This window comes from Emys orbicularis, chromosome 4, assembly GCF_028017835.1.
Source record: "Emys orbicularis isolate rEmyOrb1 chromosome 4, rEmyOrb1.hap1, whole genome shotgun sequence".
Classification (NCBI taxonomy): domain Eukaryota; kingdom Metazoa; phylum Chordata; order Testudines; family Emydidae; genus Emys; species Emys orbicularis.
In genome coordinates this window covers 146,049,141-146,075,129 of record NC_088686.1, presented here as the reverse complement: position 1 = coordinate 146,075,129, position 25,989 = coordinate 146,049,141, and the positions used below count along the sequence as shown (strand labels likewise).

The 25,989-nt window shown below is 50.3% G+C and overlaps 1 protein-coding gene across 1 annotated transcript in view; it reads left to right on the top strand.

Moving 5' to 3' along the window:
* Window positions 1-723: 723 nt before the first annotated feature.
* Window positions 724-25,989, top strand: part of PLXNA2 (plexin A2) — a 282,077-nt gene continuing 256,811 nt past the window's right edge. The window contains exons 1-2 of the mRNA XM_065404089.1: window positions 724-1,911; window positions 4,671-4,853. Coding sequence (XP_065260161.1) covers window positions 724-1,911; window positions 4,671-4,853 — 1,371 coding nt within the window. The remainder of the gene's footprint in view (window positions 1,912-4,670; window positions 4,854-25,989) is intronic.

The following is a 25,989-nucleotide window of genomic DNA, read 5'->3' as shown; positions in this document are numbered from 1 at the left end:
AGAAGCAGGTGGCTGCATTTCAGTGGTGGGTGAAGTAATCCTTGGAAAGGCTGCTTTGGGATCCTTCTGGCTCAAAGGCAGCAGTGTACATAGACCTCTGCAGTGGTGAGAGGCAGAGAGGAGGCACCGTTATAAGCATGGAAAGCTTTGTTGTATAAATGCAAGTTGTACTTGTCTGCATGAAACTTTAACCTTCATCATTAATTACAATTATACAGGATTTATAGGCAAAAAACACTTCTTACTTACCCCTCACCTACAGTCATACACCCGGTAGGAAAAGTGCCTTCAGCCAAGATTTAGATTGATGGTTGGGTGCATGAACTGTGGAATCTTTGTCCCAGGGCTGAGGTTGATTATCTCCTCCTGCACTCCATGAACGCAGGCACCGAGCACATTATAAACAGTTAAACCACGTAACAAATTAATGCACAGCGGCAAAATCGAGTGGCAAAACATGGAGCCTGACCGGTTTTCCAATAAGTTAGGAGCCCTGCTTAATGCTGGCTGGGCTTAGAGATGTCCTTGCTTTATTTCAAGGACTGTATAACTAAAAAGTCTCTCTTGAATTGTATCTACAGGGCACTCTCTGGATTTAATCCTTTGCTTTGTGTGTATTTTTTTCCCCTCTCCAGAACCATGTGAAGAACCTCGCCAGGGCAAGGGACATATACAGGGAGCTTGGAAGTTCACCCTCCCCTTTCTCTTCTCCCCTGCCCCAGGATGGATCAGAGGAAGAACTGGCCTCGGATGCTGGACTCCGATGGCTGGTCAGCAGCTGTGGTTTTTCTCTTTTTGGTCTCACTTTCCCGGAACGCAGCCAGTACTGCCCTGTTCAACACCTTCCACTCAGAGAACCGCGACTGGACTTTCAACCACCTGACCGTCCATCAGGGCACCGGGGCAGTCTACATTGGAGCCATCAACCGGGTTTACAAGCTCTCAGGTAACTTGACCATCCTGGTGGCTCACAAGACAGGCCCAGAGGAGGACAACAAGTCCTGCTACCCGCCCCTCATTGTCCAGCCTTGCAGTGAGATCCTCACCCTCACCAACAACGTTAACAAGCTGTTGATCATTGACTACTCAGAGAACCGGCTGCTGGCCTGCGGGAGCCTCTACCAGGGCGTCTGCAAGCTGCTGCGGCTAGACGACCTCTTTATCCTGGTGGAGCCGTCCCACAAGAAGGAGCACTACCTCTCTAGCGTCAACAAGACAGGCACCATGTATGGGGTGATCGTGCGCTCCGACGGCGAGGACGGCAAGCTCTTCATCGGCACTGCGGTGGACGGCAAGCAGGATTACTTCCCCACCCTCTCTAGCCGCAAGCTGCCGCGGGACCCGGAGTCATCAGCCATGTTGGATTACGAGCTCCACAGCGACTTTGTCTCATCGCTCATCAAGATCCCCTCGGACACGCTGGCCCTGGTCTCACACTTCGACATCTTCTATATCTACGGGTTCGCCAGCAGTAATTTCGTCTACTTCCTGACGGTGCAACCGGAGACCCCCGAGGGAGTCTCCATCAACTCGGCCAATGACCTTTTCTACACATCCCGCATCGTCCGCCTCTGTAAGAATGACCCCAAGTTTCACTCCTACGTCTCGCTGCCCTTTGGCTGCATCAAGGGGGATGTGGAGTACCGCCTCCTGCAAGCGGCTTATCTCTCCAAGCCAGGGGACGTGCTGGCCAATGCCCTCAACATCACAGCCCAGGATGACATTCTTTTTGCCATCTTCTCCAAGGGGCAGAAGCAGTATCACCAGCCTCCTGATGACTCGGCTCTTTGCGTTTTCCCCATCCGCACCATCAACAGCCAGATCAAGGAGCGCCTGCAATCCTGTTACCAGGGGGAAGGCAACTTGGAGCTCAACTGGCTGCTGGGGAAGGATGTCCAGTGCACCAAAGCAGTAAGGATGGTTGTAGTACATTGCCACTATTGCTCTGGAGAAATCCATCTCACTCCTAACACCATTTTGGTAGGGAAGAATGGTCTTGGGGTGGAGACATTGGACTGGAATTTGGGAAACCTGGATTCAATTCCTGGCCCTGCCACAGACGCCCTGAGTAAGCTTAGGGAAGTTACTTGATCTTTCTGTTCCTCGGTTTCCCCAAATACCAAACAGGGATAATAATCCTCCTTACTTCAGATTGTGAGAATTAAATCCTTAATGTTGTGAGATGATTAGGGTGCGAAGGGCCACAGAAGTAGCTAGGTAGACAGATTAAAAAGTCGCAGCTTGTTAGAAGCATTCTGCTATTTCCAGCTGCCCATTCTGATTCCAAAATCAGACTAACCCAAAGCCTCTCTCTCCCAGCCTGCAGCAGGAGAGTAGTATAGTGCAAACAAAACTAACCAGGTGAATGCAAATGGAAGTTGCACACTCTGTGCTGTTACTTTGCTAGTTCAGATCTTGATTTACATACCATACAGATTCCTTTTGAGCCATCTCAATCCCTGGAAACTCCTTTCACCATAACATATTCAGTTTGGCTTCCAATTCTTTGGTACCAAGAAAAAATGTGAGCTAAATGAGGACAGAGAGGGATTTTTGGGGCGACAGGTGAGTGGATAGTGCAGAGGATGGCCACGAGACAGTGAGATTTTCAGATCTAGCCTGCTGAAATTAATTCAGCCAATAGTGACTCAAAGGCATTTGGTAGCTATTCAGTGGCTCCTCTGGGAGATGAGTTGGTGAATTGCAATCCCAGTCCTATTTGGTAGATGTCCACATCACAAACGGCACTAATTAGCATTAATTCCATATTGGGCAGGCTCAGCAAAGTGATCAATTAGCAATAGTTAGCTATAATACAGAGTCTTTCATTTCATTGGTCTCAGAGTGTTTTATAAGCATCCTTATCCCCATTTTACAGAGGGGAAACTGAGGCAGAGTGAGGGGACACCACAAGTCAGTGGCAGAGCTGGGAATAAAGGCTAGGGCTCTTGACTCCCAGTCCAGTTCTCTATCTGCTAGACCTGTTGTTTTCAACCTGGGGATCTGAAAACTATGTCTAAGGGGTCCACGAAACGTTGTCATTACCGTAGAACAGTGGTTTTCAACCTCTGGTCCACGGGCCCCTGGACGTCCACAGATTATGCCTAAGATTTCCAAAGGAGAAATCTCCATTCAAAATTTTGTAGGGGTCCTCAAATGAAAAAAGGTTGAAAACACTGTGCTAGACCATGCTGTATCGAAAGGAGAACATAGGTACTAAACAGCCCTTTAGATCAGATTGGGGCATTCAAAGGATGGGACGGGGTTGGCCAGGAGTATGGAAACTCTGCATTGCCAGGGTCCATTCCATGATGGGGGGGGGGGGGTGATAAATACACTGTCCCTCTTAAGAACAGCCAGTCTGGCCGGCACCTTGCACCAGCATCATATTCACTCGGGGAATGTAACGAGGAGATCCGGAGTGTTAAATCTGTCATGAAGTCAGGCTGTTTGCACAGGAGGGAGGTGGCTGCTTCCCTAAAGAAATGAGTAGCTGAGAGGAAATGGCAGCTTCCTTTCTATGCTCAGAGGGCAGAGGTAGAGAGCAGACACCTGCACTTCCTGTGGCTGGTGTTTCTGAGCCCAGCCTGCTCACTGCAGGCTCATTGCCAGTGGAAAGCAATCGCTGGCCCCAGCCATGTGACTCTCTGCTGACCTGTCTGCGTGACACTGGGTGATTTCGGGAAGTGGGATGGGGGGAGGAGAGAACTGCAGCTTCCTTTTATGAATGGATTTGACAATCCAGTGCAGTGTGAGCAAGGCTGCTGGAGTACATCCTGGGGCCAGCGAGGTGGATTAGGGACAGGTTCCCTGTATGGCCGTGTGAGTGAGGCTGGGTCAGTTTTCTGTCCTCGTCCTTGGCTCCCTAGGTCAGCCATGCTGTGGAAACTGCCCGCTCAGTTCTTCTTGGGGTTTGAGATGGGGAGGAAGAAATGGCTTGTGCTGCTGTGCTGTGACCTCTCTGGTTAATGCAGAAGAAGCATTGAATGATCTTCAGTGCAAGACTCTAGTCAATCTTCCTCCCCTGATGTAGGCCCTTGAAAAGGCAGCTGGTCTGATTTTTTTTCAGAGATGCTAAGCACCTGGCAGCTCCCGTTTCTTAACTGGGAGCTGCAGGCGATCAGGACCTCCAGAAATCCGACCAAGACTATTTAGAGGGAGGTAAAGTCAGTGGAGGAGAGAGACACAGTGTCAGCTTAGGACATGAATGCACCAGGACAGAATATGGGGGAGAGGGTTTGGATCTGAGAGGGGAGAGAATCAAGAGAGCTAATGAAACCATTTTCCCCTATGGTTTTCTGTTAGTGACATTGTGGGGATTCTCATCAGTCCTGTCCATGAAGGCTTTCCTGGCAGCTAGCGTGTGGTGCACCCACCGTGGCCTGTACCCATGCCAGCCACACAGCTGCTTGGCCTAGATTACAAAAATAAGGAGAAATGTTCATTAGGTCATGCTGGGGAGAGTGGCTGTGACCCTAGCTCCTAGGGAGATCAACCAGCTGTACATGAGCAGGGGGTTGTTGTGAACACCCAGCTACTGTGTGGGGAAGTTCGGTGCGCTCACCCTATGGTTACAACTGTGCGTTCAGTTCTGCATGAGCCTGAGTGCTTGGATGAGCACTTCACCTTCACCTCGAGCTCACCCTTGCCCAATGCCTTGTCTTTTCCAGCCAGTCCCGATAGACGACAACTTTTGCGGGCTGGACATTAACCAGCCACTGGGAGGCTCCACACCAGTGGAGGGGGTGACCCTCTTCACCGCCAGCCGTGACCGGATGACCTCGGTCGCTTCGTACGTCTACAACGGCTACAGTGTGGTGTTCGTGGGGACCAAGAGTGGCAAGCTGAAGAAGGTAAGGCTGCTCCTGTGACTCCAGAGAGCCTGGATCAGTGCCTCCTCCCTTTCCCCAGGAACACTGATCTGCCAGGATGTTGCCACCTTTGTACTGCTCCTGAGATCTCTTTCTCAGCTGCCAGTTATGAGGTAGTATGAGATTAAGCCCGAGGCTTTGAGTTAGGGAGGTATTTGAAGCAAGTGGTATGTGAGGCAAACTCTCCTGCATCTGTACTGGTGATGGGGCACCATTTAATGTAGTCTCGCTCAGAAGCCAGGGACACCAGGCATTGGAATGATACAGAGCTTAGTGGCAAGTCAAAGATTAAGGCATGTGGAAAATGTCCTTTCGGGTCCTTGAAGAGACGTAAATTAGTCAGACAAGGCAACATCTTCTCATTGCACCAAGGTTTGGGACTCAAAAATCTCTCTAAGCCAATACAAAGTGGAATGCAGCTGAGATCTTGTCAGGCACCTTGCTCTGCTTCCTATTATCCATTCCATTCAACCATGGGTAATATTGGCCTCAGCAGTGCACTGGCTGTTGCATACTCTATACCTGCCACCGGTATATTGTTGGTGCCAGGATATTAAAGAGACAAGGCAAGTGAGGTAATTGGACCATTTTATGTTGGAACGGGCCACCCAAATAGCCCAAGATTACCGACTTCACTACAGGAAAAAGAGAAACCCTTCAACTGTACACCCTTAGTTATCACTTACCCAGGGCCGGTGCAAGGAAGTTTCCCGCCCTAGGCGAAACTTCCACCTTGCCCCCCCCCCCCCAGCCCTGCGGCAGCTCCCCACCCCTCCCTCCGCCCTGAGGCGCCCCCCCGCAGCAACTCTGCCCCCCCCCCCCGGGGAGCCGTGCGGCAGCTCCCCGCCCCAGCTCACCTCTGCTCTGCCTCCTCCCCGAGCATGCCGCCCCGGCTCTAATTCTCCTCCCCTCCCAGGCTTGCAGCGCCAAACAGCTGATTGGCGCCGCAAGCCTGGGAGGCGGGAGAAGTGGAGCGGCGACCGCGCGCTCGGGGAGGGGGCGTAGCAGAGATGAGCTGGGGTGGGGAGCTGCCGCGGGGGGGTGCCTCAGGGCGGGGGGGGGGAGCTGCCGCAGGGCTCCCCACCCCAGCTCACCTCTGCTACGCCCCCTCCCCGAGCACACCACCTCCGCCGGCAATGACAATAATTGCATGGAGCGGCCGCTGCACTGGAGAGGGAGTCTGAGCCGCACGTGTCAGCGCGCCGCCGGCAGCCCAGCCCAGGAACGCTGTAAAAAAAAATTTGGAGGCACCGCTTTTTGGCGCCCCCAAATCTTGGCGCCTTAGGCAACCGCCTAGTTTGCCTTAATGGTAGCACCGGCCCTGCACTTACCACCCCACACTGGAACCCATATAGGGTATCATTAAGCAGTTACAATTCATACTCTTTGTTGACCACATCCAGAAAGAAATCTTTCCCAAACCCTCTCTTCTGGCTTTCAAACCACGCCTCAACCTTGCCAACTTCATCATCAGAAGCAAACTCCCCACAGACCAGAACCCATCAATTCAAAGCTGCACCAGTCCCTGCTCTAACAGATGCAAAACCTGCAGATAAATCTCCATTCCTACGATGATCAGTACCCCCCACAACACATTTTTCAAGTTCCATGGGTTCTACACATGCCTATCACAACATGTGGTGAACCTCATCCAGTGCACTAAATACCCCAATAATAACTACATGGGTGGAATGAGACAATCACTACGCTCTTGAATGAACTCACACAGGAAATGTCTAAAAGACAAAAACACCATCTCGCCCACGGGCGAACACTTTTCACAAACCAATCGCTCCATATGTGACCTCTCAGTCCTCATCCTCAAAGGAAATCTGCACAACACCTTCAAAAGACAAGCCTGAGGGAGCTTAAATTCATAACTTTGTTAGATACTAAAAATCAAGGACTCAATAAAGATAGTGGTTTATTGCTCATTACAACAATCTATAACCCACTAACCCTCTTTTGTCCTACCACTGCAGAGGTGTTAACTGCCTCCTTCACCTTGAATGGTCTCTTAGAACATGTGAACTCCTTATGCTGAACTATCTGTTCCAGCTTATATTTAGCTCTGACACTCTGAGGATCTTTCTCAGACCCGAAGAACAGTTCTGTGGAACTCAAAAGCTCGTCTCTTTCACCAACAGAAGATGGTCCAATAAAAGATATTGCCTCACCCGCCTTGTCCAACAGGTATTGCTAAGTTAGCCCACTGTATGACTGTGGCCACTGAGGAGTGCGTGACTCACTCTAAGAATACAAAGGGCTCCCAGGATTAGTCCAGCAGTTACTTGTGCTGTCTGTTGGAATCCAGTCTGAGAGACGATGGTTTTTTCATTGTATTCCTATGTGACACATGGCATGTCTGTGGGAAGGTGCTGCCCGAATCAGTTTGGCTCTGAAGAAGTGGTTTGGCCTGAACCGAGAGAGGAACTGACTCAGGGTTGCTGTGAGGTAGAACTCAGCAAGTAGTAAATCAGCACAAATAATTTATTCAGTGGACCCAGACGCTTCTGTTCATGAATGACGTTTGGGCAGTGGGGGATAATCTTGAATTGATTCACAATGATTCTTAGTCAGTAGATTGTTCATAAGCCGCTCCTTCCAACTATCCAATGCCCAAAATTCACACTGTCTGTCAGTGTGGCACATGTAGCTCTCATGAAGGTGCTCCTGCTTCCTGGCTGGATGAATGTCACTAACTTTTAGATTCCAATTCTCAATGTGAAAGACTCTGTGGGTGAATATGACCTGTGTGTTTTGTGAGTTGAAAAATTTGCTGTTTCCGTGCAAGTTTCTGACAGCCAAGTAGCTTGCTAGAAGATTGCCAGAAAGTGATTGCAACAGGGGCACAAGCACAGAAGCGAATTCAATTTTTGTTAGCGCAGATAATCACAGAGCATGTTTTTAGGTGTTCACCATGCTCTGCTGGAAGGCCTCGGGCCTAGAGCATTTCCTACTAATGCCCTTTGAGCTGCACCCATCACAATCAAAGCTCCAGGGTTCCCGATGACCCTCTCTGATAAGGGCAGGTGAGGAAGATTTCCCCTAAAATGCGTTGTGAAATGTCATAGGGGTTTATAGATAGTATTGCTGTACTCCTAACACATAGGCCTAGTGGGCAAAACAAAGCGTGATGGTCAAGAGAGAGATCTGGAACTTTGGTTGGTGTTACTGCCATCAATGGAGCCATGCTGATTTACACTTTGACCCAGAGGGATCTGAAACTTTTAACGCAACAATCACTGTTGAGCAAATATACTGTAAGGTCAGCACTAGTAATGAGAGTCTCCCACTGGCTTCATCCTTATTGATGGCCACCAGCCTGAGCTCTGGATTTGGTGTTACTCCCTCGTGGTGCTTGTATCCGCCTGAGTCAGCACAAATCTCTCTTGGTGGGCTTGTACTCTGTCAGCAGATATTTACAGAAGCTGCCCCTAGTGGGAAGACTGTGTGGGTTAAGAACTCCCGGGGAGAGCTGAGTGAATTTTTTTGGCTGAAATTTTTCACGGAAAAATGCAGATTTGGCTTGACCAAAACCTTTTGCAAATTCAGGTCAGATTTGCCAAATTGTTTTGGTTTAAAAAAAAAAAAATTGAAATCAAAAAGTTTCAAGTTTTTGATTTGAGGGCCCTCCTCATTTCAAAATTTACGTTGGCTTATTAATTTTTTTTTAAGTTTCAAGAAGCCCAAAGATTAAATTAAACACTCTGTTCAACACCAGACTATGCTTCGTAATTACAGTATTCTTTTCTTTTTTGGTATGGCTGAAAGACCAAAAAAAATCAGTTACTCTCACAGCTCTGCTCCTCCTGCGTGCCCTGCTTTGGTGGTGATAAAATTGCGGATTTATGGGTCTTGAAGAGATATGAATGGGTTAACTTGGCTGCCTTTGGGAAACTAAGCCTCAGGGCAAAGTCATATTGCTTCTCTGTGCCTTAGCCTTGCCTCTCACTTCCCACCCTTCCCATAGACCTCTGGGTGACTGATCTGCTGTGCAAGATAAAATTCTTTCCTGTTTGCATCACAAAAGCAGGGCTAGTTGCCCAAAGCAAAGAAATACCCAGTCTTCCTTCTCCCTCAAAGGAGCAGGAGGCCTTGCTGTGGTAAACTTATGATTCTGTGATTGAACTGGCCTTTTTCCTCTTCTCAAACACTCCTTTTGAAGATCAGGTTGTAAAGCCCAGACTAAGCCTGATACAATGCTGATAAAATGCGTTAATCCAGTTCTTCCTGTTGAATGATGCCTGGATTGGTACTGGTGTTTTTGTTCAGGGCAGGTCTACACTTAAAATGCTGCGGTGGGGCAGCTGTAGCACTTCAGTGAAGACTCTACTGCGCGGATAGGAGAGCTTTGCCCCTCGGCGTACTTAATCCACCTGTGTGAGAGGCGATAGCTATGTCTACGGGAGAAGCCCTCCTGTGGACCGAGCACTGTCTACCTTGGGGTTAGGTCAGTATCACTGGATTTCAGTGTGGATTTTTCACATCCCTGAGTGGCATAGTGATAGCGATGTAAATTGATAGTACATACCTGGCCTCAGATGTCAGTGCTTTAAAAACACAATGGAAAGAGACCTATGGATGTATAACAACAGGGATCTTTCTCCTCCTAACTCCTAGTCTGGTATTTTGTTGGTCCGCAATCAGATGCCACTTCAGTCCTCCGCAGCACAATTGTTTTATCCCCTGATAATGCAGGTCTAGTGAATATCACCACTCACTCAAATATATTAGAAGGTAAAAATACAATGTTCTGCTGTTACGTTGTTGTTTGTTTTTATTTATATTTCACTAGCCCTAGGAGCCCCAGTCATGGATCAAGGCCCCATGGGGCTAGGTGATGTACAGATATGTAAGACAGTCCTTGCCCTAGCGAGCTGAGTCAATATGACATACAGGACGTGGCAGGAGGAAAGAACAGGTGGGGAAGGAAGAAAGATTGAGGTAACAAAATGAGCAGAACTGAACAGAAACACAGAAGTCACAGCTCATCATTTGCCTAAGCAATGCCAGGCGGGAGTGACTGGTAGGCACCACAGCAGGGTTTATCCACTTATTGGTAGCCTTACGTGACCTCAACACAGCCTTTAAATCCATGGGCCTGATTTTGTGCGGTGAAGCTATTTTTGGGTGCAAAATCAGAGATTGTTTATCCGAATCCAACCTCAAGTCAGATGCTCAGCATGACTGACAGATTTTTCAGGTCAACTGAAGGCAGAAACTCCTTTTGGGGTGAGGTCTAATGTAGCACCAGGGAAAGAGGCAGGGCGGGGTGGGAGATTGTTATTTCTGGTGTCCGTAAACAGCAGGGAGCGTCTCCCTTCCCTATCCAGGAAGATACACGGGCAAGCACATACTATGGTTGGACGTCTGCATTTTTTTTTAATGGCATCAATTCGTTAATATTTGTTCGTTGCTGTGTAAGTGCTGAACAGCAGTACATTGATTGTAGCCTTGGCTGCTGACAAGATGCAAAGGCAACTCTTGATGTCATCCATTTGGGGCACCGCTGTACCAAGCTTCTATTCCACTACACCCCAGCTCAGACCCAGTGATTCTCTCACAGAGCTCCTGCTAGTTCTGTGGCAGCAGCTGTATGGAAGAATCAATAGAACAGGCCCCTCAGACACCACGTTGCAAACACATATGTTGTTTAGTTCCCAGCCAGCCAGGTAAAGGATGGCATGTGTGTACTGTGCATATTGTTTACCATGTTTGGTGGGTGGGGGAGGGCCTCATTTAAAGGCAGTTAAAGCAAACAGCTTGTGCCTGCATGTTGGGAATTTAATGTATTGAGCAGGATCACATCCCATTAATTATGTAGGATTACAGAAGGAGCGTTCTTTCCGGCATGGTTTAATCCCTCATGCCATTTATACAGTGGAGACCTTTTAAACAACTTCCCTTTTGATGCAGAATAAATCTATCCCTGTTTATCGGTTTTGCTCCATTAGTGGGAAGTGGCTGGGGGCAAGGGGGAGTTTCAAGATTTACCTGTTGCTCAGGACAATGGCAAACAGAGAATTGAGAGTTTGGTCCAAGCCTTTCATAGCATCTGCCAAGCATCTTTATTAACGTTTCTCAGCACTGTCTCAGTTTGTTTAGACCTGTGCCTCCTGTTTCCATTCAATAGAGTTATTACGCATCCCCGCTCTCACTAGGCAAGGGTTGGAACATAGCCTCTCCATATCTTGCAAACTACCCAAGCAGGACACCTTCAGCAATATATGACCCAAGAACCCCTAATGTTAAGCCTCCTATGCATGGGAAGTAGGCAGCAACTCTCTCCCGAACTCAAGGCCAGTTCTGATGGGGGACACTGCATGGATACGTTCCCCCATCGCTAGCTCTGACATTTTTATTCCTGCTTATTTTTCCCTACCCGTATTTTATCATTTCTTTGTTCACTGGGCAGGAAGCCTGAAAGCATGGCTTCCTATCCTCTCCTTGAACACTCTTTGACAACATCTCCAGTGCAGTTCCATGATGGAGCCAACAGGAGGTGGTAAAAGGATGGTGTGGCCTGAGTTCCTGACACTCACCTAGAATCTCTGCTCTGCTCTTGTCTTGGACTTTGCAGCCCAATGCGCTTGCTGCAACCACAGTGTTCCCTTTACAGAAACTGTTGCTTAAGTTCCTTGTCCTTTTATCCCCATGTGGCTTACCACCAGTGGGATCCCTCTGTTCATAGATTTGCAGACTTTAAGGCCAGATGGGACCATCATGATCATCTAGTCTGACCTCCTGCATATTGTAGGCCACAGAACCTCGCCCACCCACTCCTGTAATCAGGACCGGCTTTAGCAGGTGCGGGGCCCTACGCTGGGATGGGAATTGTCTCGCGCCCCCCCGCCCCAACTCCGCCCCAGCCCTGCCCCGACTCCGCCCCCTCCCTGCCCCATTGGATCCCTCCCCAAATCCCCGTCCTGCCCCCCCAGCCCAGCCCCTTCCTGCCCCCATTGGATCCCTCCCCAAATCCCCGCCCCCTCACTGCCCCATTGGATCCCTCCGCAAATCCCCGCCCTGGCCCTGCCTCTTCCCCAAGCACACCGCATTCCTTCTCCTCACCCCTCCCTCCCAGGCTTGCACTGATCAGCTGTATGGCGGCGCAAGCGCTGTTTGTTTGTTTTTGTTTCCACTCCGCCGGCAGCCCCGGACGTTGCGGGGCCCTCTTGGGCATGGGGCCCCATTCCGGGGAATTGGCCAAATCGGCTTAAAGCCGGCCCTGCCTGTAATAGCCCCATAACCTCAAGCTGAATTACTGAAGTTGTAGAGTTCGAACTAAGGGCTTGTCTACATGACCTGCTGGATCGACAGGCAGCAATCAATCCAGCGGGGGTCGATTTATCGTGTCTAGTCTAGACGTAATAAATTGACCGCCAAGCACTCTCCCATCGATTCCGGTACTCCACCAGGGCAAGAGGCGCAGGCGGAGTCGACGGGAGAGTGTCAGCCGTCGACTTACCGCAGTGAAGACACTGCGGTAAGTAGATCTAAGTACGTCGACTTCAGCTACGTTATTCACGTAGCTGAAGTTGCGTAACTTAGATCGATTTCTCCCCTTCCCCTGCCCAGTGTAGACCAGGCCTAAATGTGTAACACTGCTGAAGTCTAAAGGACCTGGGCTTATCCCTTTGGTGTGGCTTATTGCACAAAGCACATGAAAATGATGGGCTAGGAGAGAAGCATAGTGCCTCTGGTGATATCTTGGCTGCAGTAGACAGAATCCAGGTGCTGATTACTCTGCCATCTAAGGACTGTGCACAGCCCATTAGGAAACCCTGGAATCTTTATGGGAAATGCTTCACTCCATCAAGTTCTGGGAGTTTAACACAGATCTGTCAAGGGAAAAAACAACCCAAGGAAAAAGGGGGGGTAGATATCTGTCCGGTTCTTTGGCAAGAGCCCTGGTTGAGAAGCCGGGAGCTGCTTTCGCACACACTGACAGGCGCAGAGGAAGAGGGCTCTTTGGCTTTCCAGGTTTCGGACGCAGCTATGTCCGGTGGAGCTTCCGGCCACACCTACGGAGCAGAGGCCAGCAAAATGTAACTAGGAGCAGAGAGAGAAGCCAAGTAGCCTAAGCCGGAGCTGTGAAATAAGTGGACTGTGATAGTAAGGTGACCAAGTCTTCTAATTATCAAAGAATGTTGCTCACTGAGGCTAGGGAGGGAAGTCAAAGGTCATGACCCACCTAGGGTCCCCCTTCCAATAACTGTTTCTTTTTAGCGTTGCCCTTTCTGCTAGCAGCACCTGTTGCTTGATGCTATGTCTAGATCATTGCCACTTTTCCTCTGGAGAATGCAGTGTGGCCCATCAGCAAGGGCACAGGACTTAGGGCATTGAAGATCTGCCTGGGAGTTAACACACTGACTCGTTCTGTGACTGTGGGTGAGACGCTAAGGGCCTGAAATCAATGGGAGCTGAGCGTGCTCAGCACCACTGAAAACCAGGCTATTAACTCCTCTGTGCCTCAGTGTACCCATCTGTAAAACAGGGATAGTAATGCTTTGCCCACCTTTGTAAAGCACTGTAAGATCTACAGATGAAAGGTGCCATATAGTCTTTATTGCCAAGTCATCACTTTGCATATCCGCTGAGACCACTGGTGACTGAAAGCCACTGCCTTCTGAGAGTTATTGGGTGGTTTAAAGTAGAAATGAGCTAGTGGTCTCAATCCAGTCCTTTCTGAGGGTTTTTTTGTTTTGTTTTGGAATTTCCCTGGAGGGGAGGAGTCAGAGCCAGCTATGAAATTTTCTAAATTTATCATGCTTCCGCTGTGAGAATTCATCACTGGAAAAAAAAAGCCACATTCTTTCGGTGATGTCCTACTTCCCATTAGCTAATCAGCTAGCTGGTTCCTGTGAAATTCCTGAGGAGAGTCTGTCTGTGTATCTCTCTGCATATCTCTCCCAAAGGAGACTATTACAAGGTCTGAGATCCCCAAACCCCAGGAAATGCTTACGGTCGCAATCACATTATACTCCTCTTTATGGCTGCTCTGCTGTAAATCACCCAGTAAGGCTGCAAACCTTTCTTACTAGCAGCTACTGTGTTGTGTAAGATCAGATCACCGAGCTGAGCGGATTTAACTCTTCCCAACCAGGCACGTTCAGCGTCCCCAATACTAAGGAGAAGAGTTCGCTGGGTCAGCTCAGCTCTTTTCCCCCAAGTGTAAATGTTTCCTCTCTGTACTGGGTTGGACCTTTCAGACTTCATATATAATAAATATTTAATGAGTGCTACAATTTGCTGGATCCTGCTGATCTTTCAAGCCGCACGCGCGCGCGCGCACACACACACACACACACACACACACACACACACACACACACACACACTCTCTTCTCTGTGTCCCTGGTGATTCGTACGTTATATTTTAAACATCTTCTCTCATTCCTCCCGTTAAGCTGCCACCACCATCACTGACTATTAAAAGAGAGAGGAAGGTTTGGGTTTTCTGGTCTCTGAAACGGAGAGCTTAATGCTGCGTCCCCTGTAATGAGATTGGCTCATTTCCCAGACTCCTGCTAGTGAGTTTGCTGTTTGTTCTGTTGCTTTATGATCCCCACAGGGTCCAGCAAGCTGGGCTTTGGGAAGCTTGGGGAAGGCCAGCACTGGGCAGCCTGGGTGGTTTATTTACAGTTTACATCCAGCCGGGAGGGGGGGGGTGGTTGTGACAAGTCTAGTGAATGCTGGACACGTGGGGGAGTGTGTCCTGTTGATCCAGCTTTATCCATGCCGAGCGAGAAGGGTGTTGTTTCTGAAGCCGGGGGTTAGGGAAGAGACGTGATTGTTGGTAACTGAGTGAAAGGTACGTTGTGCTGGTCAAAACAGGGCTATTGACATTTGTTCATATGACACAGCACGTTCCAGTTAAGGATCTCAAAGCACTTCGATTGTATAGTGATGCTCCACAGGCCCCCTGGCAAGTAGGTCAATATTATCTCAATTTTACGCATGGTGAAACTAAGACAGAGAGAGGATAATAGCCTGGATTTCGGAGGTGCTGATCACTTGCAGCTCCCATTGACTTCAGTAGGAGATGTGGGCACTCAGCATCTCAGAAAGTTAGGCCATAAGTGATCTGCCCAAGATCACAGAAGTGCCTTGTGGTGGAACTGGGTGTAGAACCTCGGTCTCCTGACTCTGTCCCCTACTCTAACTTTCAGACCAGGGGTTCTCTGCTTTGGGAGGTGGGGGCACAAACCAATCCAGAGGGATCGTGATGACTCTCCCTTTCTTTATGGTGAGATGCGGGGGTGAGTCCCTGAAGCTTTGCATTACGGTAACATAGGCTGGTGTGTAGGTAGGGTTGATAATCATTTTTCTAAACCACAAAAAGAACAGGAGTACTTGTGGCACCTTAGAGACTAACAAATTTATTAGAGCATAAGCTTTCGTGGGCTACAGCCCACTTCTTCGGATGCATATAGAGTGAAACATATTGAGGAGATATATATACACACATACAGAGAGCATGAACAGGTGGGAGTTGTCTTACCAACTCTGAGAGGCCAATTCAGTAAGAGAAAAAAACTTTTGAAGTGATAATCAAGATAGCTCAGTACAGACAGTTTGATAAGAAGTGTGAGAATACTTACAAAGGGAGATAGATTCAATGTTTGTAATGGCTCAGCCATTCCCAGTCCTTATTCAATCCTGAGTTGATCGTATCTAGTTTGCATATCAATTCCAGCTCAGCAGTCTCTCGTTGGAGTCTGTTTTTGAAGTTTTTCTGTTGTAAGATAGCCACCCGCAGGTCTGTCATTGAATGACCAGACAGGTTAAAGTGTTCTCCCACTGGTTTTTGAGTATTATGATTCCTGATGTCAGATTTGTGTCCATTAATTCTTTTGCGTAGAGACTGTCCGGTTTGGCCAATGTACATGGCAGAGGGGCATTGCTGGCACATGATGGCATATATCACATTGGTAGATGTGCAGGTGAACAAGCCCCTGATGGTATGGCTGATGTGATTAGGCCCTGTGATGATGTCACTTGAATAGATATGTGAATAGATTATGCTCTAATAAATTTGTTAGTCTCTAAGGTGCCACAAGTACTCCTGTTCTTTTTGCGGATACAGACTAACACGGCTGCTACTCTGAAACCTTTCTAAACCACACCGCTTCCCCCTGATTTCAATGGGAGTTGTTCCTGTAGATGTAATGCACTGCCCTAAGGCCTGGTCTACACTGGAGGCGGGGGGGGAGAGAGAGAATCGATCTAAGATACGCAACTTCAGCTACGAGAATAGTGTAGCTGAAGTCGACGTATCTTAGATTGACTTAAAATCACTTACTTCGCATCCTCGCGGCGCGGGATCGACGGCTGCCGCTCCCCCGTCGACTCCGCTTCCGCCTCTCGCCGTGGTGGAGATCTGGAGTCGATCAGGGATCGATCAATTACTACCCGCCAATCCGGGTAGTGCAGACGTACCCAGATAGTGTAGCTGTCTCGGGGTTAATTCCCTGCATAGGATGGGAGAGTGGGGAGGGGAACCTGTGTGGGTGGGTATATTCTCTCTCTCTCTCTTTATAATCAAGCCTTGAATTCCAGCAAGTCTGCTGCTTTATTTTTAAGTGGCATGATGCCAAGAGGTTTTAACATGAGGAATGGCTTTGCCAAGCATACTGTACATAGGTGGAAGGCCTTGATGTCTGGAAATAATGCTTTGCTAACACTCCAAGTGGCAGCGAGTTGTCTGATTGGGTTTGCAAGCAACACACAAGCAGAGGTCAGCTTTAAAAGCTCCCCTCGCAGGCGTGAGTCATGGGAACAAATATTTAATGGACTGGGCACAATTCGAGCCTAACTAATTTAATCCTGCTGTATCTGAGTTTCAAATTACACTAGTCAGCCCCAGTGCTTTCTTACCATATCTCTGTGCTTTCCACGCCCTATCTTGTGTGATATAGTAGGCTTCATTTGAATAAAGGGATCTTTTTTAGAGTGGACCTCATAGGCCTTTCGCTCTGTGATACATTCACCCCTGGGTGTTTCATGAACTTAGCAAGAGGTCTATGAAGGAAAAAGTTTCTGTGGCTCTAAGTTAGGAGGTGTGTGGGAAGGAGTAGATGGCTCAGGGGCTTGAGGACACAGAGCCCCTCACCTCTAGAGTGAGGTCTTGAATTCAGACCAGGTAAGTTTCCTACACATGGCTCTGGCTGGCGGCCTAGGTGAAATGAATTGTGGTAGGCTCAGTCTAGTTCTCAGTAGGGTAGTGGGTTCACATCACAGAACTGCCACCCCAAGTGGCACTAGCTGGCTTCTGTGTTGCCATTCCCAGCAGTGCGATCAAGGACTGTGAATGTAGGGTTACCATATTTTGAGTGTCCAAAAAGAGGACACTCCACGGGGCCCCGGCCCCGCCCCGCCCCCACCCCGCCCCAACTCCACCCCTTCCCCAAAGTCCCCGCCCCAACTCCGCCCCCTCCCCTGCTTCCCGCGAACATTTGATTCGCGGGAAGCCTGAAGCAGGAAGCAGGTAAGCGGGGGTGGGGGTGGGGGGAGGAGACTCGGCCCAGTCTGGCCCCCTCCGGCGGCCGGCCCCGGCGTCTCCAGCCTGGCTCGGCTCGGGCACTGGGGTGCCGGCCCCCGGCCCAGCACCGCCGGCCCCCAGCCCGGCCAGCACCCCCGGCCCGGCCAGCACCGCCGGCCGCCCGGCCCCCGGCCAGCACCGCCGGCCGCCCAGCCAGCACCGCCGGCCCCCCCGGCCGCCCGGCACCCAGCGGCGCCGGATTTTCCCGGACATGTTCAGCTTTTTGGGATTTCCCCCCGGACGGGGATTTGAGTCCCAAAAAGCCGGACATGTCCGGGAAAATCCGGACGTATGGTAACCCTAGTGAATGGATTCTAAAAACTGAACTCCCCCTGTGGCCACTCTTAGGGGTCCTCAAAGTTAGGGTTGAGACAAAGCACATTGGGGGAGTTGGTGCAGGTGGAACTTGTCCTCTCATGGGCTGTGTTCATGCCTGTGCTGTGGAACTGGAGGGGTATGATGAACATGACTGTCAGTCTGGCTGCTTCCATGAGCAATAAAATGCACATAAAACTGTCTGCCTCCCTTAATACTGGGATGATGGGGGAAGGTGACAAAGCCCTACTCCGTGATTCAGGAAAAATAGATGTGTTAGTTAAAGTTGGTGCCCAACTTCTAGAATTTAACACAAGGCTAATTAAACTAGCCGCCTTCTTCTTCTTCTTCTTCGAACCTCTGCACTCATTGCTACATGGCTAGTCTCTGTAGAGAGGGTCTGGCAGTTAAATTTATGCCATTTAATGCTTGATGCATCGCTCTTTTTAGCTTGGAATACCTTCTCTCCAATCCTCCCTTCCCCCCACAATGCTTCCCACAATGCACAAGGGCTAGCCCATTATCCCATGGATGGTCTCCAGCAGTCTTCTCTTTTTTGAGAACCATTGTTCCTCATGAGCTTTCTTTAAGTGCATACAAAGCAAATGTGCTGATGAGGCCAAGACCTATTGGATAAAGCATGGGTCCTTGGGACTCTCTTTTCCAAGCAACTCGATAGTCCAAGGTTCTTTTTCAAAAGACCCCTACTTCTTGGAGGTGGGAGGTTTGTATTAAGGATGTAACCATTCACAAGGCTGGATTCCTGGAATAAAGCAATTTCCATCCAGCAAAATTAGAAAAGACATTAATGCAACAGTTAACAGCCAGCAACTGCAGGGGGTGAATGTCTCTGCTTGCTTGTTCTGTGTTTATGGGCCTTATACAATTCCATCAATATTGATGCGTGATGCCTTTGATTTTGACGCTAATCATTGCTATGAATTAAATTTGCAGCCATAGAATTAGGATGGCTATTAATAGGGCCTCAAGCTAAGTGCCGCTGTGCTAGTTGTCTTTTTCCTGATGGAAGATGGCATCCTCAGCACTCAGCTAAGGCAGCTTGCCTAGTAGATGGTAAGACTGATGTGAAAATGATACTTTCTATATTTAGAGGGACCTCCTCTAATATGGATATTGACATAGGGCCTGAAATTGAATGAGTTTCCTGAGTAAGGAGCATAGGACTGGGCCCAGTGATAGGCTTCACAGTAGTGTTCTGCTGGCTTTCTGGGGCACAGACGTGTGAGGGAGAGAAAGAAAGGGAATGAGAGAATAAGCATCAATTTTCAAGGTAGGAGAAAGACTAATGCAGTTTTTGGTTTCGCAATCTATCTTTCAGCTCTCCTTGCATCCATCTGTTTCCCCCATCCTGCATTTTTCACATTCCTCCTTTGGGGCTCTGCCCCTTGCTGCGTCCCCAGTTTGCGCACAGCAGGATACATGGAATGACCAGGGTAGCTGCATGGCTCGCCAGTACAAATCAATCTTGTATTCCATCCCAAGAGGTAGTGTATCATAGTATATGTAATACATCAGTGAAGGGCCGTGTTTGGGATCAAGAATAAATAAATGTTGAGACACTGTAGACAGAGAAAAGTATGCATATAATTTTGCCATCATGTTGTTTATACCTACCCCAAGAAAAAAGAGACTCACATGATGACTTGCTGCCCATGGCACCACTGCCTGTGGTCTCACAAGCTAAGTAGGGTCACAGGTACTTGGATGGGAGATCTCCAAGGAAAAAGCAAAGATGCTATTGGTGATCCAACAGATAGCATGTGTCTCTCTGAACCCTTGTCACTGTACATTGGTAGTGGGTGTTGTACTACTCGAGGTGCATAAAGATTTTTGGAAGAGATATAAAACTGAAATCTTGGTTAGTATAGATCCCATGAGATTTTTCTCAATAGTAGGGCATTTTGTCCTGGTGACCTGGCCAGAATTCAATTCAGACAGCTACATTTTGTATACCAAACCTAAGTTAACATACTATCTCCGACCCTTGCAGTTTCAACTGGATATGATGGTATTCTTCACACCCTATCCTAACCCTGTGGAGTGTTTCTGTAAGCTGTTAAACAGCTGGTTGTGTTCTGCGGTGATTGTGACTGCATTTCAGTGCTGCCTGAAGCAATTCATCATGCATCTCATCTGTGAAGTGCTTTGGCATCATTTTGGATTAAAGATGCTCTAGAAACATAAGATATTTGTATTTATGTAACTCAAGACTTTGTGGTTACACATGCATTTTTGTTGACCTGTTGAATGTCTGAATTCACAGTGCATAATGCTGCTTGTACTCATTTGCCATGCAGGCCAATGCTCCACTCTAGTAAAGAATAGAGATAACTGATCAGATTACTCAGGTTACAGCGCAGGGGACTGGACTAGATGACCTCTCTAGGTCCCTTCCAGTCCCACGATTCTATGATTCGACTCAGTCAGGGGAAAGGCAAACTTTAAATATGATGTTTCTCCTTGGTATATGATAGTTTTATTCAGTTTGGTTGATTTAACTTGTTCTATTAGTGGGGATAAAGTAGGCCTTTCAGAATGAAATGTACATTGGACTCTACCCTTATATGACTCTGTCCTACAGATGATGACCGTATCTGTTTAATTTACTCTTAATTATAGCCCACATACACACTCTGTAGCACTTTAGAAGTCATTCATATCCGCATGTGGGGAAGCCAAAGGAACCTGCAGATGCTTGCTGAACAGATGAAAATCATCTGCTAGAATAGTCTTTCCAATGCAATTACCCCATTTTGGATGCAGGTCTGAATACTGGAGGCTTTGCTGACCCAACCCTTTTGAGATCCATCCATCACCATTGGGAATGTAGCTGTTTGTGTCCCAGCAGAGACGCTAGATTGCAGATAGAGAGGCTTATTGCTTGACAGGAGTATTTGCATAACTGCAAGCTCCTAGAAACTGGGCACTTAATTTCTCACCCATGGATGTCAAGGGGGCAGGAATTTGGCTGGCATCACATTGTCTGCCTGGGATTGCTCTGTCTACAGTATGGAATGGACCTAGGAAATATCTTTCTAACCATGGACTCTCCTGCCTTGCCCAATAATCACCCATCCCTTGGGTAGAAAGGGCACTCTCAAGTCAAGACCCCAACAAATAAAGCCCTGGCGCTATTAGCATGGGTCCTACTGTAACACAAACTGTGCCTGCATGCAATCCCAAACTAGCCTAGCTTTGCTATTCTTGGCAGCCAGAAAAAGTTGGAGCCTTACTTTTAATTAATTAGTGCATTGAGATGCATGAAAAGGGATTGGAGCAGAACAGGATGTAGAGTTGTGATAATGAGCATGTTTCGAGGTAAGTTATGGTTAGCAAGTCACAGTTCAAGGTAACCCAGGCTCAGGGCCGGCTCTATACACCAGCAAAGCAAGCAGGTGCTTGGGGCGGCACATTTGCAGGGGCGGCATTCGGGCCATCCTTTTTTTTGGGGTGGGGGCGGCCCTGCGGGCGCTCACCCAGGTAGACGCTGTCCCGGCCCCCAAGCTGACGCTGAAGTCCAAGTGGAAGAGCTGTAGCGGGTGGCCAAAGCTGGCCTCGAGACTGGGGTCCAGCAGCAGCAGCGCGTCGTGCGCGGGGGGCGCCCTGGGGCTGCTGTGGTTCGTGCCGCCGGGCCCGGGCGGACCATCTGGCGGGCTCCGACACAAGGAGCACGGGACACTTGGGCTGGGGGCTGCCCCGTGGGGCACACGGAGCCGCGCCCCAGCACCGCAGCCGGGGCTGGACGAAGCGGCCCGAGCCGGCCGGGGGCTGCGGCAGGGCGGCCAGGAGCAGCAGCGGGGCCATAGAGGGGACAGGTGCCCGGGGCGCTGCTGTGCGGGGCCCACATCCCGCTCTCCGGGGCTCCCTTCCCCGCCGGCCGCTCCCTCTGAGGCTGCCCTGCCCCAGCTCCTCAGCCCCCTGCCGGGGCAGTCCCCCCGGCTCTGCCCTCTCAATTCCCAGCCGGTCCTGGAGGCAGGAGTCCCGGCTGGAGGGACCCTGGGCTGAGGCGCGGTCCGGGAGCCCCGCTGCTTACCCCTACCCTGCCAGCGCCACACCAGCTGGAGGTGAGGGGGGAGTGGGCGGAGTCAGGACCCCCCTGGGCGCCGGGAAGGAGTCAGGTGGATGCAGCCTCCGCCCCTTTTAGTGTCATGAGCGGGATGCTGATGACCCGCCCTGGGAGCGAGTTACCAGTGACTCAGGGCTGGGGCAGCAGGGGGTGCGGGTGGGGGGGGGTGCAGGGCCGGTGCTACCTTTAAGGCAAACTAGGCGGTTGCCTAGGGCGCCAAGATTTGGGGGCACCAAAAAGCGGTGCCCTCATTTTTTTTTTTTTTTTTTTTTTTTTTACAGCGTTTCTGGGCTGGGCTGCTGGCGGCGCGCTGACACGTGTGGCTCAGACTCCCTCTCCCAGCGCAGCGGCCGTTCTATGCAATTATTGTCATTGCCGGCGGGGGCGGTGTGCTCAGGGAAGGGGCATAGCAGAGGTGAGCTGGGGTGGGGAGCCCCGCGGCAGCTCCCCCCCTCACCCTGAGGCACCCGCCCCCCGCGGGAGCTCCCCACCCCCGCCGGCACAGGGAGCCGTGCGGCAGCTCCCCACCCCAGCTCATCTCTGCTATGCCCCCTCCCCGAGTGCGCGGTCGCCGCTCCGCTTCTCCCGCCTCCCAGGCTTGCGGCGCCAATCAGCTGTTTGGCGCCGCGAGCCTGGGAGGGGAGGAGAATTAGAGCCGGGGCGGCATGCTCAGGGAGGAGGCAGAGCAGAGGTGAGCTGGGGTGGGGAGCTGCCGCACGGCTCCCCGGGGGGGGCCAGCTGCTGCGGGGGGGGGGGTGCCTCAGGGCAGGGGGGGGGGGCGGGGAGCTGCCGCAGGGCTGGGGGGGGGGGGGCGCAAGGTGGAAGTTTCACCTAGGGCACGAAACTTCCTTGCACCGGCCCTGGGGGGGTGAGAGCCCAGGGCTGGGGCAGCAGGGGGGTGCGGGGGGGGAGCCCAGGGCTGGGGTGGGGGGCAGCCAAATTTTTTTTGCTTGGGGCGGCAAAAAACCTAGAGCCGGCCCTGCCCAGGCTGCTCCATCTCCAATGAAGTGGGTATCAGAGCTGATGAGAGGGGAGAAAAGGGGCCAACTGAACGAGTTCAGAGGGGACTCAAAGCCTTTAACTGTCTTGAAGTGGGAAGGAGGGAGGCCCCAGCACACATGTACCAGGGGCCCAAATTTTTTGTGATGGGCCTAGTGGTTATAATGAGAGCAGGCAGGCAAGTCAGAAAGCTTTCCAGAGGAAAAAATATATTGAGTTCTTTCTTTCTCTGGCTCCCTGAAGACGCATCTTCTCAAATGGCCCGATGAGCATTTAAATGAGTTTCTGGGAAGCAGGGAAGGGTTAAATGGATTTCCCACACTGCTGTCACCAAGGCTCTGGAGGAATGACTATGCCAGGGACCCAGGCAGCAGGGAGTGGGGGTAAGGGCTGTGAGAGCGCCCCAGGGTAGAAAGCTGCCAAGTCCATTTGGCTTTGTTTGTGTTTTGCATCAAGGAATCAAGAATGTCCTTACTACCACCCCCAGCTCTCCTTCTCCCAGGGCGGAAGCATCGGCAGCCCAGCCCCGTTCGTTCCCCTGCAGGACCCGAGCGGGACGGGGGCGCTGGGGCCTGCTGCCCCCACTCCGGGGCCGCCGCGGGATAGCACCAGCTGGGCAGCAGCCCAGACGCGACTGGCCAGGGCCTGGGTGCAGCGTGCGCGCTGCTAGATCCCCGCAGCAGGCCCAGGCTCAGGGGGTTCGGGCCCGGGGGCCAGAACCGCAGCCGCCGAGCTTGGCCATCGGCCACTTCCTCCCCCCCGCGGTAGTGGGAGCTGCAGCAGCGGCTGCTCCCGAGTCCCGCTGCCCAGGGGGGGAGAACATCCGCTGCCTGGCCCCGCGGGCCGCCCCCCTACTCTCCCTACCGCCCGACTGAGTCCTGCCAGCGCTTGGGGCCAGGCCGAACTCTCACTCACCCTGGCCCCGCACTCCCCTGCGTCTTCTGGGCCTCCCTCCACAAGCACTGGAGGGAGGAGGAATGGCGAGCCTGGGGAAAAGGCGGGGATTTGGGGAGGGAGCCAATGGGGAAAGGAGGGGGCAGAGTCGGGGCGGGGGGGGGGGGGCGCAAGCACTTCCGGACTCCGGAGTATTTGCTTGTTTGTCCAGTGTCCCGACCTAACATTGGTCGGGACGCGGGACAAACAAGGAAATATCGGGACAGTCCCGATAAAATCGGGACATCTGGTCACCCTACCTGGCAAATACCCAAGAGTGGGAAGACTTTTTTTAAACATCACATTAACTTATCCTAACTCACTATCATTGAGAGCAAGAGCTTGGCAGGATTTAAAAAGGGATTGGACGTTTAGCTGCGAAACAGGAATATTCAGAGTTATAGGAGTAAGGATTAGAACGCAACCAAGAGTTTGGGAATGGATATAATCCCTCCTGCTAAAAAGCACAAGCCAACTTCTAACTAATGGGAGTTAGAAGGAAACTTTCATCGGGGACAGGTTATCCCATAGCTGCCTATTTCACCTTCCTCTGAAGCATCAGGTACTGGCCTGTTGGATACAATATACTGGACTAGATCGAGCCTTGGTTTGACCCACTATGGCAATTCCTATGTAACTTTTCACCATCCCTGCTTTTGGCTCACTTCCCATGCACTTCGCTCAGCACTCACAATGGCATAGGGTGACCAGATGTCCCGATTTTATGTTGCATCCGAAGAAGTGGGCTGTAGTCCACGCAAGCTTATGCTCAAAGAAATTTGTTAGTCTCTAAGGTGCCACAAGTACTCCTGTTCTTTTTGCGATTTTATAGGGACATTCCCGATTTTGGGGTCTTTTTCTTATGTAGGCTCCTATTACCCCCACCCCCTGTCCCGATTTTTCACACTTGCTGTCTGGTCACCCTACAATAGCACAAGGCCAGTCACTAAACCCCATTTTGCCTAACCTCCCTGTTAGTGCTCCTTAAAATGGGCACCATGTTACTCCAGAACATGTGTCCTCTGACTCCTATGTACCGTTCACCTTTCTCACTAGTCCACTGGAGAGCAAAGCTCCAGCCAAAGCTACTGCTTCTGCTGTGTAGTTGGCAATGCATTGCCTCCAAATGGGCAGGTGAACCATGGCAATGGAACTTGATTAGCACTAATGTAATTAAAAAGGACAGTGCCAAGGTGTTCTTCATAATTTTAAAACTCAGCTCACCCTGCCTTTCCTTCACACCCGCCCCAACACCATCACGCGCACACTGATATTAGTGCCTCTGAGATGTTTGAAGCTGAAATATGTCCTCCTTATAACTCATCTTTATTTCCTCCATTTGAGGCAGGTAGTTCAGCAAAGTTCAAACTGGCACAGCTAGGGTAAACCAGTTTCAAGGAGCATTGATCCTTCTACTTTAGGGTACAAGAGAGACACTTGTGGCTACCAATCAGGACTGATTCTCCTGTCCTTTCAGAGTCAGCTGCATGTTTATGCCTTCATCTGAAGTACCAAGAAGCTAATCAGTCCTCTCACCCCTTCTGTGAGAAAGAGAAGTGTTGTTATTCCCATCTTAGAGATGAGGAAACTCAGGGGGAGAGGTTAAGTGATCCTCCAGAGGCCACCGAGGGAGTCAGGCACAGCAAACAGCCTAGACCCCTGGAGTTCCTGGCTCCCTGCCTTGTGAGTGTGTGCATCTTGCTTTCTCTTAGCTCTTCCTGATGAATTTTCTTACCACATTGGTACCCCAGTAGGAATGTACATGAGTTCTTGTAATTCTGTTTGTGTGTCAAGAATTTGTGCTTTTTTAGTACTTTTTTTCCAAGAGGCTTTTTTAAATGCCATATTGAGGTCAAAATAACACGAGATCTGTTCTGTTTGTAGCATTTTTAAATCCCTGGGTGGCAAAAATACTGTGAGAAGACCATGTCATTTCCCCCCTATACATGCCTCCCTGAGACCAAAAAAAAAAAACCTCCTGCGGAAAACACAAAGGCAAAACCGAGAGATCACAGAATTTGAATGCAAAATGCCACATGCTGATGTGTTTGCTCAGGAGCACTGGGCTACTGGCATGGGGCAGTTTGGGTCAAGGAATCGTGGGAGAGATTAGAAAGAAAAAGTGGAGCATTCCCTATGGAAAGGAAACCCTACGTGTCCAGGCTTTCAAAAGAGCTCAGCATCCAGCAGCTCCTATTGAAAACAGTGGAGAATTCCCCTGCTCACACACCATTGAGGAC